Below are 18,938 nucleotides of genomic sequence, written 5' to 3'. Positions count from 1 at the left end.
AAAACTCAGTGTCAACCATTTTTTAACTAACCCCTTATGCAAGCTTAGTAATGCCTTTCTATAGCTCTTAGGATTACTGCTTACCTTACCCTTATGGGGATACTGTCAGCCTTTCTGAAATACACAGTCTCTCCAGAAAAAATGACTGAACATACCTCACTGCTATAAAGCATGAAAACGTTCCTCACACTGAAGTTTCTTGTACCCCTCAGCCTCTGTGGGAACAGCACTGGATCTTAGTTACAAATGCTAAGATCATCATCCTCCAGGCAGAAGTCTTCATCCATCTGCTGCCTGAGAGTAAATAGTACACACCGGTACCATTTAAAACAAAAAACTCATGCTTGAAGAAATTAAAAACTAATATTTTATCACCTCTTTCACTTTACCCTTCCTAGTACTTAGAGTAGGCAAAGAGAATGACTGGGAGGTGGAGCTAAGGGAGGAGTATATAGACAGCTCTGCTGTGGTTCTCTTTTTTCCTACCAGACATGACACAACATTCCTCAAGTGTCACACACTTACACTGCTTTCCTTGATATGTCCCACACATACATACATCTATCCCCTCCTTCCCACAGACATGTCATATATGTACACTCACCTGTGCCCTTCTTCCCAGTAGGAACGTCACACACATACACTCACCTGTGCTCTGCGTCCCTTAGACATATCACACACACATACACTCACTTGTGCTCTTCTTCCCACAGACATGTCACACACTTACACTCACTTGTGCCCTTCTTCCCACAGACATGTCACACACATACACTCACTTGTGCCCTACTTCCCACAGACATGTCACACACATACACTCACTTGTGCCCTACTTCCCACAGACATGTCACACATACACTCACTTGTGCCCTTCTTCCCACAGACATGTCACACACATACACTCACTTGTGCCCTACTTCCCACAGACATGTCACACACATACACTCACCTGTGCCCTACTTCCCACAGACATGTCACACACATACACTCACTTGTGCCCTTCTTCCCACAGACATGTCACACACATACACTCACTTGTGCTCTTCTTCCCACAGACATGTCACACACATACACTCACTTGTGCTCTTCTTCCCACAGACATGTCACACACATACACTCACTTGTGCCCTTCTTCCCAGACATGTCACACACATACACTCACTTGTGCCCTTCTTCCCACAGACATGTCACACACACTCACATGTGCCCTTCTTCCCACAGACATGTCACACACATACACTCACTTGTGCCCTACTTCCCTTAGACCCATCACACACACACATACACTCACCTGTACTTATATTGTCACATATTTCCTGCTCTGCAGCTTCTGTTATATTTTGTAGCCCCTGATCTTCGGTTTGTTCCGTGTTACATGAAATCTTAGCATCATTTTCACCTGGAAAAACAACAGAATAAATAAATAAATCACTATTTACAGTTTCTGTTGTCTCTTGTTAATTATTTTATTTTTTAAACAAAATGTGAAAAATTGTGTAATTTAAGTTAAATACGCCTCAGCCTCCATCACTAGCAGTCACATCTGGAAGAAACATCCCATATAATGACATTGGCACAGCAGTAAATGTATGCGTCAAGCAGTAAAGGGAGTTAGCTGGGAATCAGTTACTTTACTTGCTGCAAATACAGCCTCATTGTAACCAATCAGAATTCCCATATGAGACGTATTACAGGGTTTTGTGAGGTTTTGAAAATAAAATCCATTTCCTATTGCTTATTAAAACCTCACTATAGCCCATTTAATTATATTAACATGCATTGCCTGGGTGAGAGAGTGTACCACAGTGATATGATACAAACTTTAGATATACTGTATATAGGGATTTATATAGTTCAAGACAAAAGTATTTTCTATTTCTTCAATAAAAGAGGAAAAGGAATAGAAATAATGGAAATAAGCAAGTTTAATCTTAACTGCTGAACCATTTCATACCGTTGTGCTGAAGCAGTTTTCAGTCTTTTGCATTCATTGTATTTAGAATTCAGCCCTACATGAGTTATATCACAATCACCACAAATAACAGGTGAGTTTTCATCTATGTGTTTTATTGAGGGGGAATAGGGACTCTAAAAGTGAGACACATGACCTATATACACACTCACCTGTGCTCTGTATCCCTCAGACACATCACACACGTGCACTCACCTGTGCCCTGTATCCCTCAGACACATCACACACGTGCACTCACCTGTGCCCTGTATCCCTCAGACACATCACACACGTACACTCACCTTTGCCCTGTATCCCTCAGACACATCACACACGTACACTCACCTTTGCCCTGTATCCCTCAGACACATCACATACGTACACTCACCTGTGCCCTGTATCCCTCAGACACATCACACACGTACACTCACCTGTGCCCTGTATCCCTCAGACACATCACACATGTACACTCACCTTTGCCCTGTATCCCTCAGACACATCACATATACGTACACTCACCTGTGCCCTGTATCCCTCAGACACATCACACACGTACACTCACCTGTGCCCTGTATCCCTCAGACACATCACACATGTACACTCACCTGTGCTCTGTATCCCTCAGACACATCATACATGTACACTCACCTGTGCCCTGTATCCCTCAGACACATCACACATGCACACTCACTTGAGCCCTGATTCCGTCATACACATAAACTCACCTGTACTTATTTTGTCACATATTTCCTGCTCTGTAGCTTCTGTTATATTTCTTAGCCACAGATCTTCTGTTTGTTCCATGTTACATGAAATCTTAGCATCATTTTCAACTGAAATAAAAAAAACGCAAGAATCACTATTTACAGTGTTAATGGTCTCTTTTAAAAACTTAAAAGGGACAGTCAACACCAGAATGTTTGTTGTTTAAAAAGAAAGATAATCCCTTTATTACCCATTCCCCAGTTTTGCATAACCAACACAGTTATATAAATACACTTTTTACCTCTGTGATTATCTTTTATCTAAGCCTCTGCAGACTGCCCCCCTTATTTCAGTTCTTTTGACAAACTTGCTTTATAGCCAATGCTCACTCCAAGGTAACTTCACGTGCATGAGCTCAATGTTATCTATATGAAACACATGAACTAATGCCCTCTAGTGGTCAAAATACATTCAGATTTAAGGCAGTCTTCAAGGTCTAAGAAATTAGCATATGAACCTCCTAGAATTAGCTTTTAACTAAGACTACCAAGAGAACAAAGCAAAATTGGTGATAAAAGTAAATTGGGATTGCAGGGATTTTGGTCAGAAGTTCACCGGAAACGATGCTCTTACTCAATCTACCCAAAATTGGGGAAAAACACAAGAGGGCCCTATTACTCCTCATGATTACTGGAGCTAAAAGATTAATTCCCAAAAGATGGAAGACCGGGGTAATACCAACGGTCGAGGAGTGGGTCAGCTCAGTGGGGGACCTGCTCCAGCTGGAGAGGTTTCATTATTTTAAAATCAATCAATTCAGCACCCACAAAATGATGTTAGCCAAATGGAAGGAAGTTAATGTGTGAAGTTATATAGCAGGTTTTTTTTTTGTTTTGTTTTCTTCACCCTTTCCCTTTTTCCCCTTCTTTCCCCACCTGAATGTGTGTCTTTTCCCTCTTCTGAGGGAAACCTAATACATAGGACTTAGATTATGATATACTTGCAGATATAGTATTTTGAAAAATATTAAAAATAATTCAATAACATATAAAACAGTGTTCCTAATCCCAAGTTGACTGGGATTTGTTATACTCATGAAAACGTTGTTATAAAGTTGCCTTTTAAATATACTAAATCTCCTAAATGTGCAATTGTCTTATAACAAGATTGTAAAAAGAAAAAGATCTTATGCACCTGAAGAGATGTTTGTTGTTTGCAATGTTTAATTCTCTATTTTTTATTGTAAACGCTGTCGATTATGTTTATACTACTGACTCAAAGCTTGATTGAAGAAAAAAAGTAAATTGGAAAGTTTAAAATTACATTCCCTATTTAAATCATGAAAGTTTCTTTTGGACTTGACTGTCCCTTTAAGATTAAAATAAAATGTAAAAGAGGGTGTAGGGAAAAACTGATCCGGCAGGACTCATCATGAAGAAACTCCCAGTCACAGTATAGATAATTATAGTTTTATAAGGCTTTTAATTTGTTTACAGTGTACTTTTTATCCAGTGGACTCAGAGTGGGCACAAGTTCTTGGTGAAGGCTGCTTCTATGAAGATACCGAACTGCACATCTGCAAGACTAGTTCCGACAGAGCTGCCCTGCTCAGGATGAATGGAACTTGCCTAAGTGGAACTCCTCACGCCAGGATAACATGCTCTTATCTGTGAGACCTGCTGCTTCGGGACAAATAGCGTCCCTTCCTCTGACAAACAACATGTGAAAAATGCTGACTTATATAAAGCCTGTGACCCCTCCCCTTCCTCTCAAGGCTACCAATCACTGATAGCAGTACGTGCTTATCAAAACATAGTATATTTGTGAATAGTACAACAATCACATTGTTAATACAGTGTAAGGTGGTGTGTGTTGCGTAATGCAAAAAGAGGATAAAAGTGGTGCAGCAGTGGGGGTGTCTATGATCAGTAAAGTCAAACACAAGTTACACCGGATCGTAAATAATGGTGACATCACAAGCATCTGATAGTCAAAACAAAAACGCTGATAGGCCATCTCAGCCGACACCCCTCCCTATGATAGGCTACAAGGTATCAGTGGACACGGCCAGCCAGACCTCCTATCAAAACAATGGTTCAACATACCACGATCACCGTGTATCACCGGCATTATGAGTCTATGTAATCGACAAGTTTCAGGCTGTCAGCCTCATCAGAAGCTTATTTATTGTTCTGAACATTCTTAGCCGATGTCAAGCAACGCCCACCAGGAGATGTCGTTAGTGCCTCTATCCAGCACTATTCAATATAACAAACCATGCAGATCAGCATTAAAGGGACATTAAACACTAAATACATGCTAGATAGAATGATGCATTCAAAGAAAAGGTTAGTCCATGACTAACATGTAGATGTATTTTTTAAAGTTTCATTAGTTGTTTAAAAAGTGACAAAATAAGTAAAGTTTTAGTGTCTATAAAACACTGGGAGCTGCCATGTTGTAACTTGTGTTACCTTCTCTGCTGTGGCCAATTAGAGACAGTTATAAATAGGTCACTAGAGTGTGCAGCCAATGGTTGTGCTGGATTTAACAGTGTTCTGCACTTCCATTTCTAACAGAAACTGAAAAGCTCACAATTTCAGAATGGAATTACAGGCAAAGAGGACAAAATAAATAATGAAAGTATATTGCAGAGTTGTTTTATTATATACAATTTATCATTTTATATTACCATCTCAAAGTGTTTAATGTCCCTTTAATAGTAAAAAAAAAGTGTTAAATCACACCGATCATCACACATCTCGCTCAGTAGTGAAGCAAATCCACTCACGAATCGAGGGCTGGATTCCTACGTCAGTACACGTCAGACCTGTCAAGCAGCGACACGCCCCCCTGATAACTCATGGACCAATGGGGCCACAGATACGTCATTCTATGTTAACATCGTAGCCAACAATAAACACAACCTGAGGGCAGGATGCACTCCGCTCACGTTAACCCTGTTATTACACCAATTGCATGTCTACTCACAAACACCTCATCGTCACTTCAGTGCCCCACCGTAAGTATTAGCTCAACACCGTCACGTCGAAAAATCAAGGCCCCAATGCGAGCCCCACTGGTAAAGCCGTAGCATCGGGAATCCCAGAGACCGTCAGCCAGACTGTGTGCCCTAATAGTCTATTCACGACCAACTGTAATAAAACGCCTAGGCACAGCAGACACCACAGTCGCTCACTAAGCTCATCCAGCATGGAATCAAATTCCATACCAACAACCGCACTAATGGACCAATAGGGCCACACATCAAGTCACTCCCCAAAGTGAGCTGACACTAATCATCTATGTGTCAAACCTTATGATACTTGACACACTGGATGGAGCGTCACACTAACACATCAGTACACTAATCATGACTCAATAAAGTATATGTGAAAACGCAAACATGAGACCTCCACTCAAATATTATCAGCTCTATGGTGCGGTCTCAACAAAAGTTCACCACATAGCAACAATGATCCGACCAATCATCATAGCTGGCTGCTAAGAGCTCTCAAAGAGCCAAGGTCCAAATTGTATCGGGATGCATTGCCAGCGGGTGACGTAAAAAAAAAACAGATCAAAAACACCTACCGACCCTTAACAAGATCAAAACCTATGGGCTAGCTTGATGAAGACAAATACCGAACACAACACCATACATCACCCACCCTCGAGTACACCACACCACACACACACTAAGTGTTCATGTGTCTCTAAAACAATGTTAGCAATTTAAAATCGAAAAATAAAAATAAAAACAAATCCAAGTAGACCCAGCAGGATCTCAGCCAGTAAGCAAAAAATATCATGTATAAAAGAAAGATAATATAAATATAAATAGTGCATTCATAACTCAAAATGTAATTGCATAGGGATAACAGAAATATATCTAAACAGAACATCTTAGTTCTTGCTGTAATCACACTATCGTAACTGAAATAGGTATCTAGATAGCCTGGAGGTGAGGTTGCTGAGAAGGAGACTCGACAACTGACATTTGTCACCACATACACGCCAGATAGCCATCTGATTACTAGAGCGGTTAAGGAAGAATGGAAACTCTTGGAGGCAGACTCTACATTGCCCTTTAATGGATGGGATGTTCCACGAATTGCCTACAGAAGGGGTAGGAGTCTGAGGGACATGCTTATGCTGACGGATGTTCTACCCGATACCCCACAACAGACCTGGTTGAAGAAAAAGAGAGGATGCTTCAGGTGCACAAGCTGCGTGACCAGTAACAGCATGTTAACCGGCACGCATTTCCATCACCCTGAGCGGAGAAAAAGATACGAATTGAAGTCTTTTTTAACTTGTACCACTCAGTACATCATATAACTATTGAACTGTCCATGCGGAAAGTTTTATACCGGTAAGACTACTGATGATGCTAGGACAAGGATGGAGGATGGCTAATCACCGGTCCAGCATCTGTATGGCCATCTCCAAGGGGAAGACCGAGCAACCGGTGGCTCGCCATTTTTTAGAAGCGGCCCATACTGTGTCAGACCTTAGGTTCTGCATCATTGACTATGTGCCCAACCCCAGGAGGGGAGGCAATAGAGCGAGGATGCTACTGCAGAAGGAGGCTCAGTGGATTTTTGAATTGGGGACTCTAACACCTAGGGGACTAAATGTCTTCACCGGTTGGCAATGTTTTTTGTGAGAGTCCTCTTGTTCCATTTTTTGTGAGAGTCCTCTTGTTCCATTTAGATTGAGGAGAGATGGGGCTGCTTTGGTATAGGATGAGGTGTCTCTTTCCTATGATTGTGCAAACATAACCCCCCCCCCCACCCCCTCTTTGATGAGAGTCCACAAATTGCTATGATGAGAGTCCATAGATCTATTTATTCAAGCTTTTTGTTCCTAACGACATATGGACATTAATTATTCTTCTCTTTCCTTCTCTAATAATACAGTTGACTATATATATCCTCTCTCTGATTTATGATCTATGGTAGCCAGTGTAATTACAACTAGAGTTAGGATGTACTGCCTATATACATGTACATCTTTTACTCTCCTCTTTCCTTCCCGGGATAGGGTCGGGGGGTCAGGACCTAGTATATTGGAGAACTAAGATGTTCTGTTTAGATATAGAAGAAGAACTAAGATGTTCTGTTTAGATATATTTCTGTTATCCCTATGCAATTACATTATGAGTTATGAATGCACTATTTATAGTTATATTATCTTTCTTTTATACATGATATTTTTTGCTTACTGGCTGAGATCCTGCTGGGTCTACTTAGATTTGTTTTTATTTTTATTTTTTTATTTTAAATTGCTAACATGGTTTTAGAGACACATGAACACTTAGTGTGTGTGTGGCGTGGTGTACTCAAGGGTGGGTGAAGTATGGTTGGTGTATGGTGTTGTGTTCGATATTTGTCTTCATCAAGCTAGCCCATAGGTTCTGATCTTGTTAAGGGTCGGTAGGTGTTTTTGATCTGTTTTTTTTTTACGTCACCCGCTGGCAATGCATCCCGATACAATTTGGACCTTGGCTCTTTTTTTGAGAGCTCTTAGCAGCCAGCTATGACGATTGGTCGGATCATTGTTGCTATGTGGTGAACTTTTGTTGAGACAGCACCGTAGAGCTGATAATATTTGAGTGGAGGTCTCATGTTTGCGTTTTCACATATACTTTATTGAGTCATGATTAGTGTACTGATGTGTTAGTGTGACGCTCCATCCAGGGTGTCAAGTATCATAAGGTTTGACACATAGACGATTAGTGTCAGCTCACTTTGGGGAGTGACTTGATGTGTGGCCCTATTGGTCCATAAGTGCGGTTGTTGGTATGGAATTTGATTCCATGCTGGATGAGCTTAGTGAGCGACTGTGGTGTCTGTTTTGCCTAGGCGTTTTATTACAGTTGGTCGTGAATAGACTATTGGGGCACACAGTCTGGCTGACAGTCTCTAGGATTCCCGATGCTACGGCTTTACCAGTGGGGCTCACATTGGGGCCTTGATTTTTTGACGTGACAGTGTTGAGCGAATACATACGGTGGGGCACTGAAGTGACGATGAGGGGTTTGTGAGTAGACATGCAATTGGTGTAATAACAGGGTTAATGTGAGCGGAGTGCATCCTGCCCTCAGGTTGTGTTTATTGTTGGCTACGATGTTGACATAGAATGACGTATTTGTGGCCCCATTGGTCCATGAGTTATCAGGGGGGGCGTGTCACTGCTTGACAGGTCTGACGTGTACTGACGTAGGAATCCAGCCCTCGATTTGTGAGTGGATTTGCTTCACTACTGAGCGAGATGTGTGATTATCGGTGTGATTTAACACTTTGACTATTAATGCTGATCTGCATGGTTTGTTATATTGAATAGTGCTGGGTAGAGGCACTGACGACGTCTCCTGGTGGGCGTTGCATGACATCGGCTAAGAATGTTTAAGAGGTTCAGAACAATAAATAAGCTTCGGATGAGGCTGACAGTCTGAAACTTGTCGATTACATAGACTCATAATGCCGGTGATACACGGTGATCATGGTATGTTGAACCATTGTTTTGATAGGAGGTCTGGCTGGCCGTGTCCACTGATACCTTGTAGCCTATCATAGGGAGGGGTGTCAGCTGAGATGGCCTATCAGCGTTTTTGTTTTGACTATCAGATGCTTGTGATGTCACCATTATTTACGATCCGGTGTAACTTGTGTTTGACTTTACTGATCATAGACACCCCCACTGCTGCACCACTTTTATCCTCTTTTGCATTACGCAACACACACCACCTTACACTGTATTAACAATGTGATTGTTGTACTATTCACAAATATACTATGTTTTGATGAGCACGTACTGCTATCAGTGATTGGTAGCCTTGAGAGGAAGGGGAGGGGTCACAGGCTTTATAAGTCAGCATTTTTCACATGTTGTTTGTCAGAGGAAGGGACGCTGTTTGTCCCGAAACGTCACAAGCTTGAAATAAAGAGAATTTATCACAGATGACAGAAGACCAGTGAGTGCTTATTTCACTTCAATTTATCTACAATTTTACAGCACCCTGGCAGTTGAAATTGATGGTGAGAGTGCACACACACTCCTTGTTTTATATGTAATATATATATATATATATATATATATATATATATATATATATATATATATATATATATATATATATATATATACACATACATACATATATAATATATACATACACACACATATACATACATATATATACACACACACATACACACACTTTCTTATAAAGTCAAGAATCTATTACTGGTTAATACCTAAGATTAAGTAATTTTTATTATGATGAGGAAACTAATTCAATTGCTCCTCCTCTTAACTTACCTACTAAGCTATGGCTAAAATGGTGGAGGTATATATGAGAGTGGAAACTGGCTTATTGCCTATAACAATGTCACACAGTATTAGTTTGAATGAATAGTTTACCTTTTCACATTCATGTTTTATATTACATTCCAGTTACTGCCACGGTTTTTGGAATATAGACTATCCTGATTCAGGTATAATTTTTGACTACTTTATTTAGTTCATGGTATATGTTATTGTCAGGGATACCAGGCTGCAAGGGTTATATACTCCTAACTCCTACTACCTCACCCCCTCTAATTTCTTGGTGGTTTTGGGCTCCTCAGAGCAACTGCAATCTCCAAACCCTTCCCTTTTGTGAGAAATGTATGTTGAACCTGATCTTTAAAGAGCTGGTCTCTGACTGACCTATCCCTCTCCGGCCGGGCTCCTGGAACTACCGCCCGGCCACCGCATCCAGCAACCTCCGGGAAACTTTACCTCCGGCCGCTCCAGAGGCCCCTTGTCCCAAAGCTCTGCTCTCTTGGGAATTGGTACCCCTTGGGGAGGGCAAGAGGTGGGCCAGTTGCCGGAGGTGAGCTCCATTGGGAACCGGGGTTTCCGAGCTCTATTCCGCAGACCGCTCTTCAGCTGGCCGGCCGACCACATCAGCTCGGATCCTCTGTACTTTTTAACCCAGGTTACTTCAGCGGTCCTTTGTCCAAGAGCTACGCTCTTCTGGGAATTAATACCTCTTGGGGAGGACCAGAGGTGGGGTGATTGCCAAGGAGGAGCTCCCATGGGAACTGAGGGTTTCGGACTCCCCATCATCACCTAGTCTCCAGCGGGATTCCCGGTATATGGTTGGACGTCCATAGTTCCGACCCCCAGCCATGGATCAGGGTGCTTTCTCGACTGTATCAGAACATACAAAAGAGCAGTGTGATAACTCCCTTTTATGCAAGGAGAAAGACTGGTTATAGACCTTAGCTGCAGAACTTCCCAGAAATAGTCACTGTGGGAGTGTGGCACAGCATAAATTGACAGCTACAACTTTAAGCTTCCAAGGTAGATACTTTGTATCAGAAAGGGAATAGTATCTTCAATGTAGAATTATTAAGGTTGTAATGTAAAATTTCCCACAACTTGGTGGCAGTGTCCCTCTGTTTTTGTGAACCACACTGCATTGTGCAGGAAAACAAAACAGTGTGATACAGGAAGAGGATTCACAGCAGGAATGTCTAAACTTTTAAGTACTGCCAGCAGGGATTCAGGTTTATGAATTGGTGAGTTACCAGTGGTGGTTAGAGGAGAGGAGATCTGTCTTGGTACAAAGTGTGGGGCAGCAGGAGAAAAGATAAACTTCAGCAGTTCCAGGAAATAGGGAATGGAAACTTGCTCAGTTGTAAGAGGTTAGAAAACACAACTTGTTAGATGCTTTATACACTGGCTTTATAGTTGCTGACACGAAAACACACTGCAGGTCAGAAATGCCTGTGGAGAGGCAACACAGAGTAGCAAGTTTCCCCAGGATCTTTAATGAACAGCAGTCTTGCTGTTTAGTAACAGCAGTGAAAGTAAAACCTTTTATCTATCTAGCAGCCAGAACCAGGAGCGGTTTAGGTTAAACAAATCCTGTTAACAACTGAGAGGACAGGTCAGAAAACAATTCACAAGACGCCGCTCCAGGTTCACTAAAGGTGCCACAATAGTGCAAAGCTGTGTGGGGGGAGCTTCTTGCTCTACTGAGTGGGTCTGGGTTTTTTTTAACGGCATCTGGGCATGCTGTCTATTCGCAGCCGGCCCGATCACGCTATTAAACTAAATGAAGCTCGCTCCCGGTAGTGGGAGCGAGCTACATTTAGTTTAATGGCGCTATATATATATATATATATATATATATATATATATATATATATATATATATATATATATATATATAGTTTGTTTAATGCATATACATTTTTGACCTGATAAATGTTATGTATAACATAACAGGGGCCTTTTTTTGAAGGTGCCGTCTCCTGGATTGGCATAGATGTTTGCTGATGGGTTGTGGTCTCTTCAAAAGGGCTTCGGGTAAACACCTGAGACATCCTATGATTAAGTGCCTATCCGGCACGAAACACGTAAGGAGTCTTTGTTCTTCTTCCTCCTGTATGCTGTGACTTCCTTTTTAAATGATGAATCAATAAAATTGGATTGTATATTTTTTCTCAAACCCCTTGAGTGCTGCTGTATTTCTTTGTGTTTACTCTCAGAATGTTTTGCAGATCACACAAGTGAAGTCTTGCAGTCTAACAATCAAGCAAAGATATTCAGGCTAGGCGGGGTTAACTGTGCAATGTGACATCATAGCTGGAAGAGCGGTGTTAAAGGTATATTACAAGCGGCTTTAAAGATAACATAGCGCTGTGCGATTTATTTTATGCTCCTACGAAGTCCTACGAAGTTCTACCAGTGCATCTAATCAGATCACAATGATTATACTCTGGTATAATCTGATATAAATGTCAGCAGCTGAATAGGGTCTTCCTGCTTGGTGTCATTATATGATCAGGGCTGATATAACCAAACACTAGAAATGTGACAACAGTCAGTGAGTATCAGGCTATATTATACTGTGACACTCAGTGTGCGATTGTGGTGACACCCTGACTGGTGATATAATGTACAGCACTTACAGACAATAAGCTATAAAACCAGGCAATACCTCACAAACAGAAGACACGTCACACATGTGCACTTACCTTCATTGTCATTGTCACACATTTCCTGCTTTGGAGCTTCCAGATGACACGTTACACTCAGATCTTCTGTTTTAACAGCTACATCAGAATTAATATCATCTGTCAGATCATTTATAACAGACAATATTTCATGGTTTAGGATTTTATTTCACCCCAAAAGCAACTAATGTTTAACACAGTAATGGGTACTTTATAATTCCCTTACATTATTAATATTTGGGGGATATTGAAATTGATCAATAATATTAAAATAGAGGGCATGTGTGTGTACTATTCACATAAAGCAGTGGATGAGAAAGAAGAGAGGGCATGTGTGTGTACTATTCACATAAAGCAGGGGGTGAGAGAGAAGAGAGGGAATGTGTGTGTACTATTCACATAAAGCAAAGGGTGAGAGAGAATAGAGGGCATGTGTGTACTATTCACATAAAGCAAAGGGTGAGAGAGAAGAGAGGACATGTGTGTGTGTATTATTCACATAAAGCAGCGGATGAGAGAGAAGAGAGGGCATGTGTGTGTACTATTCACATAAAGCAGGGGGTGAGAGAGAAGAGAGGGAATGTGTGTGTGTACTATTCACATAAAGCAGGGGGTGAGAGAGAAGAGAGGGGATGTGTGTGTGTACTATTCACATAAAGCAGAGGGTGAGAGAGAAGAGAGGGCATGAGTGTGTACTATTCACATAAAGCAGTGGGTGAGAGAGAAGAGAGGGCATGTTCGTGTGTACTATTCACATAAAGCAGAGGGTGAGAGAAGAGAGAGGGCATGTGTGTGTACTATTCACATAAAGCAGAGGGTGAGAGAGAAGAGAGGGCATGTGTGTGTGTGTGTGTGTGTGTGTGTGTTATTTACATGATGCAGATGGAGAGAGAGAAGAGAATAGGGGGCATGTGTATGTACAATTAACATAAAGTAGAGGGTAGGAGATAAAAGAGAGGGCATGTGCATGTACTATTTACATGAAGCTTATAGGGACAGCAAAACCAAAAATTGTATTTTGTGATTCAGATAGAGCATACATTTTTAAGCAACTTTCCAATTTACTTCTTTCCTCAATTTTGTTTTATTCTCTTGGTATCCTTTTTCGAAGGAGCAACAATGCACTACTAGGAGCCGGATGAACACAATTGTTAAGCCAATAAAAAGAGTTATATATGTGCAGCCACCAATCAGCAGCTAGATTCCAGCTCCTGTGCCTATCTAGGTATGATTTTCAACAAAAGATACCAGGAAAACAAAGCAAATTAAATAATAGAAATAAATTGGAAAGTTGTTTAACCCCTTAATGACAACTGACGTACCAGGTACGTCATGCATTAACTTACAGTTAATGACAATAGACGTACCTGGTACGTCAGTTGTCTAAGAGAGTGCTGGAAGCGATCGCAATCGCTTCCAGCAGCTCTCAGGGTATTGCAGTGATGCCTCCATATGGAGGCATCCTGCAATACCCTTTCAGAAGACTCCGATGCAGAGAGAGCCACTCTGTGGCCCTCTCTGCACCGGTAGCGATGGTGCCGGTTCGTTGGTGGGTGGGAGCGCAACAGGGAGGCGGGTGGGCGGCCCATCGCTACCCGGCATCCGGCTCCTGTAAGTGCAATGTGCACGCCGGGTGCCGGGAGCGTGCGGGGGCGCGCATGCGCGTGCGCGCGGGCGCGATTAGCTACCCACACTGACACCAATGAGGAGGGAAGAGGGGGGAAAAAATAAATATATGAGGATCTGGGAGGGGGAGGGGGTTGGGGTATTGTGGGGGGCTGCTACACTACAGAAAAATTTAAACTGGCAATAAAAGATAAAAAAAAACACTTTTTTGGGGGGCAAATTGGGTACTGGCAGACAGCTGCCAGTACCCAAGATGGCGGCAATTAGGTAGGGGAGAGGGTTAGAGAGCTGGGGGGGGGGGATCATGGAGGTTGGGGCTAAGGCAGGAGTCCATCACAGCTAAAACATTTTATTTTTTTTAATTAAAAAAAAGAAAAACTCCTTTTATTTAGTACTGGCAGACTTTCTGCCAGTACTTAAGATGGCGGGGACAATTGTGGGGTGGGGGAGGGAAGAGAACTGTTTGGGAGGGATCAGGGGGTGGGATGTGTCAGGTGGGAGGCTGATCTCTACCCTAAAGCTAAAATTAACCCTGCAAGCTCCCTACAAGCTACCTAATTTAACCCCTTAACTGCTGGGCATAATTTACGTGTGGTGCGCAGCAGCATTTAGCGGCCTTCTACTTACCAAAAAGCAACCCCAAAGCCATATAAGTCTGCTATTTCTGAACAAAGGGGATCCCAAAGAAGCATTTACAACCATTTGTGCCTTAATTGCAGAAGCTGTTTGTAAATAATTTCAGTGGGAACTTTTTTTTTTATTTGATGACATTTGGCGGTGAAATGGTGGCATGAAATATACCAAAATGGGCCTAGATCAATACTTTGGGTTGTCTTCTAAAAAAAAATATATACATGTCAAGGGATATTCAGGTATTCCTGACAGATATCAGGGTTCCAATGTAACTAGCGCTAATTTTGAAAAAAAGTTGTTTGGAAATAGCAAAGTGCTACTTGTATTTATGGCCCTATAACTTGCAAAAAAAGTAAAGAACATGTAAACATTGGGTATTTCTAAACTCAGGACAAAATTTAGAAACTATTTAGCATAGGTGTTTTTTGGTGATTGTAGATGTGTAACAGATTTTGGGGGTCAAAGTTAGAAAAAGTGTGTTTTTTTCAATTTTTTCCTCATATTTTATATTTTTTTTATAGGAAATTATAAGATATGATGAAAATAATGGTATCCTTAGAAAGTCCATTTAATGGCGAGAAAAACGGTATATAATATGTGTGGGTACAGTAAATGAGTAAGAGGGAAATTACAGCTAAACACAAACACTGCAGAAATGTAAAAATAGCCATTGTCATTAAGGGTAAGAAAATTGAAAAATGGTCCGGTCATTAAGGGGTTAAATTTGAATCCTCTATATGATTAATGAAAGTAATATTTTGGGTTTCAAATGCCTTTAAGGTGATAGAGAAGATAATAGAAGGCATGTGTATGTACTATTCACATAACACAGAGCATGAGAAAGAAGAGAGGACATGTGTATGTACTATTCACATAAATAAGAGGGTGATAGAGAAGAGAGGGCATGTGTATGTACTATTCACATAAAGCAGAGGGTGAGAGAGAAGAGAGGGCATGTGTATGTACAATTCCCATAAATAAGAGGGTGATAGAGAAGAGAGGGCATATGTATGTACTATTCACATAAAGCAGAGGGTGAGAGAGAAGAGAGGGCATGTGTATGTACAATTCCCATAAATAAGAGGGTGATAGAGAAGAGAGGGCATGTGTATGTACTATTCACATAAAGCAGAGGGTGAGAGGGGAGAGAGGGCATGTGTATGTATTATTCCCATAAAGCAGAGGGTGAGAGAGAATAGAGGGCATGTGTGAGTACTATTCACATAAAGCAGAGGGTGAGAGAGAAAAGAGGGCATGTTTATGTACTATTCACATAAAGCAGAGGGTGAGAGAGAAGAGAGGGCATGCGTGTGTACTATCCACATAAAGCAAAGGGTGAGAGAAAAGAGAGGGCATGTGTATGTACTATTCCCATAAAGCAGAGGGGGAGAGAGAAGAGAGGGCATATGTATGTTCTATTCACATAAAGCAGAGGGAGGGAGAGAAGAGAGGGCATGTGTGTGTGTACTATTCACATAAAGCAGTGGGTGAGAGAGAAGAGAGGGCATGTGTGTGTACTATTCACAGAAATCAGAGGGTGAGAGAGAATAGAGGGCGTGTGTATGTACTATTCACATAAAGCAGTGGGTGAGAGAGAAGAGAGGGCATGTGTGTGTACTTTTCACATAAAGCAGAGGGTGAGAGAAAAGAGAGAGCATGTGTATGTACTATTTACATAAAGCAGGGAATGAAAGAGAAGAGAGGACATGTACGTGTGTGGTATTTGCATGAAATAGAAGGTGAGAGAGAAGGGAATACACGGTATGTTTGTGCACCAAATAGATGGTATCATTGTAACCTGTCTGTACTAAGGCTCATTATTCACATACACCTAGATTACAAATTTTGCGCTATAGAGGGTGCGAAACGAACGCAACAAAAGTTGCATTATTTCACCCTCCATAGCGCTGCTTTTACAAGTCCTGTGCGTGCGATATGGTGGCGATAAGCTCCATACCGCACAAAATCCAAGGGCTGCTTTGACGTGCTCATGCACACTTTCCCCATAGACATCAATGGGGACAGTGTGTTAGAAAAAAACCTAACACCTGTGATCGCGGAATGAAACGCTCCGTAACGCAACCTCATTGATGTCTATGGGGAAAAAAAAGTTACGTTTAAACCTAACACCCTAACATAAACCCCAAGTCTAAACATCCCTAATCTGCCGCCCCCGACAACACTGACACCTAAATAAAGTTATTAACCTCTAATCTGCCGCTCCCGACAGCGCCGCCACTAATAAAAGCTATTAACCCCTATTCCGCCACTCCCCGACTACGCGGCCACTATAATAATGTTATTAACCCCTATTCCCCTGCACCCCAACATTGCCGACACTATAATAAATCTATTAACCCCTATTCTGCCGCTCCCCGACATTGCAGCCACTAAATAAAGTTATTAACCCCTAAACATCTGGCCTCCCACATTACCTCCACTAAATAAACCTATCAACCCCTAAACTACCAGCACCCCACATCGCAAAAAAACTAAATTAAACTATTAACCCCTAAAACTAACAAACCCCTAACTTTAAATTAAAATGACAATATCCCTATCTTAAAATAAATAAAAACTTACCTGTGAAATTAAAAAAACCTAAATTTAATCTAACAATTAACCTAACATAACTATTATACTGAAATTAAAATAACTACCAAATTAAATAAACTAAATGACACATTAAAAAAAAAAACCTAACACTACTAAAAAATTAAAGTCTAAAATTACAAAAAATCAACACTAAATTATGAAAAATAACAAACAAAATTATTCAAAATAAAAACAATTACACCTAATCTAATAGCCCTATAAAAATAAAAAAGCCCCCCCCCCCACCAAAAATAAAAAAAACCCTAGCCTACAATAAACTACCAATAGCCCTTAAAATGACCTAAAGAAATCAGCTCTTTCCTTCTTAATATAAGGAGAGTCCACGGCTTCATTCCTTACTGTTGGGAAATACTGAACCTGGCCACCAGGAGGAGGCAAAGACACCCAGCCAAAGGCTTAAATACTTCTCCCACTTCCCCCATCCCCCAGTCATTCTTTGCCTTTCGTCACAGGAGGATGGCATAGAAGTGTCAGAAGATTTCGGAGTAGTTCCTTAGGAGGGATATTTGCCCTTCGATATGGGACTGGAGTTTTAAGTAGTCTTGTCAGCCTCTCAGTGAGAGCATTGACGAAAGTTAGACAGGCCCATTTATCAAGCTCCGTATGGAGCTTGAAGGGCCGTGTTTCTGGCGAGTCTTCAGACTCGCCAGAAACACAAGTTATGAAGCAGCGGTCTAAAGACCGCTGCTCCATAACCCTGTCCGCCTGCTCTGAGCAGGCGGACAGGAACCGCCGGAAATCAACCCGATCGAATACGATCGGGTTGATTGACAGCTCCCTGCTGGCGGCCGATTGGCCGCGAGTCAGCAGGGGGCGGCGTTGCACCAGCAGCTCTTGTGAGCTGCTGGTGCAATGTTAAATGTGGAGAGCGTATTGCTCTCCGCATTTAGCGAGGTCTTGCGGACCTGATCCGCAGTGTCGGATCAGGTCCGCAAGCCCTTTGATAAATGGGCCCCAGAGACTGGAGATGCAGGAAGAGAGTCTTTCTGCGAACCCATCCAGACTGCCTGCTAACAGCTCCTTAAGCAATCAGTGTTGATGAGTTTCACTGCCTGCTCGTTTTCTTCACTCAAGTCCATGTCAGGAGCGATGCTACAAGACTGTCACACTTGAGAGGCTGTGTTTCTGTTCCACAGCATCGATTCTGGCAAGATCTTTTCAATTTTTACATATGTTGGAAACGCTAGAAGACAGGGTCACAGTGTGGCTCCTTTTATCGTAATAGAATCATGGGCTAATATCTCCTGAGGGGGAATATTGAACAGTGGGGATTAATCAAATGTGTTGCTTTTATTTTATGCTGCTTTATGCGAAGAGATTTTATTGGGCTCATAGACTGTTATGTGGCTGGAACACACAGGTTTTTACTTTCACTTTGAACACTGCGCAGC

The 18,938-nt window shown here is 41.6% G+C and overlaps 1 protein-coding gene across 1 annotated transcript in view; it reads right to left on the bottom strand.

The window, feature by feature from the left end:
- Positions 1-706: 706 nt before the first annotated feature.
- Positions 707-18,938, bottom strand: part of LOC128657158 (oocyte zinc finger protein XlCOF7.1-like) — a 67,025-nt gene continuing 48,793 nt past the window's right edge. The window contains exons 7-9 of the mRNA XM_053711400.1: positions 12,694-12,771; positions 2,677-2,784; positions 707-1,399 (exon numbers count right to left, since the gene is read on the bottom strand). Coding sequence (XP_053567375.1) covers positions 1,227-1,399; positions 2,677-2,784; positions 12,694-12,771 — 359 coding nt within the window. The 3' untranslated portion in view covers positions 707-1,226. The remainder of the gene's footprint in view (positions 1,400-2,676; positions 2,785-12,693; positions 12,772-18,938) is intronic.

This window comes from Bombina bombina, chromosome 4 (genome assembly GCF_027579735.1).
Source record: "Bombina bombina isolate aBomBom1 chromosome 4, aBomBom1.pri, whole genome shotgun sequence".
In the NCBI taxonomy this organism is placed as follows: domain Eukaryota; kingdom Metazoa; phylum Chordata; class Amphibia; order Anura; family Bombinatoridae; genus Bombina; species Bombina bombina.
This window is presented reverse-complemented; position numbering and strand designations above follow the sequence as displayed.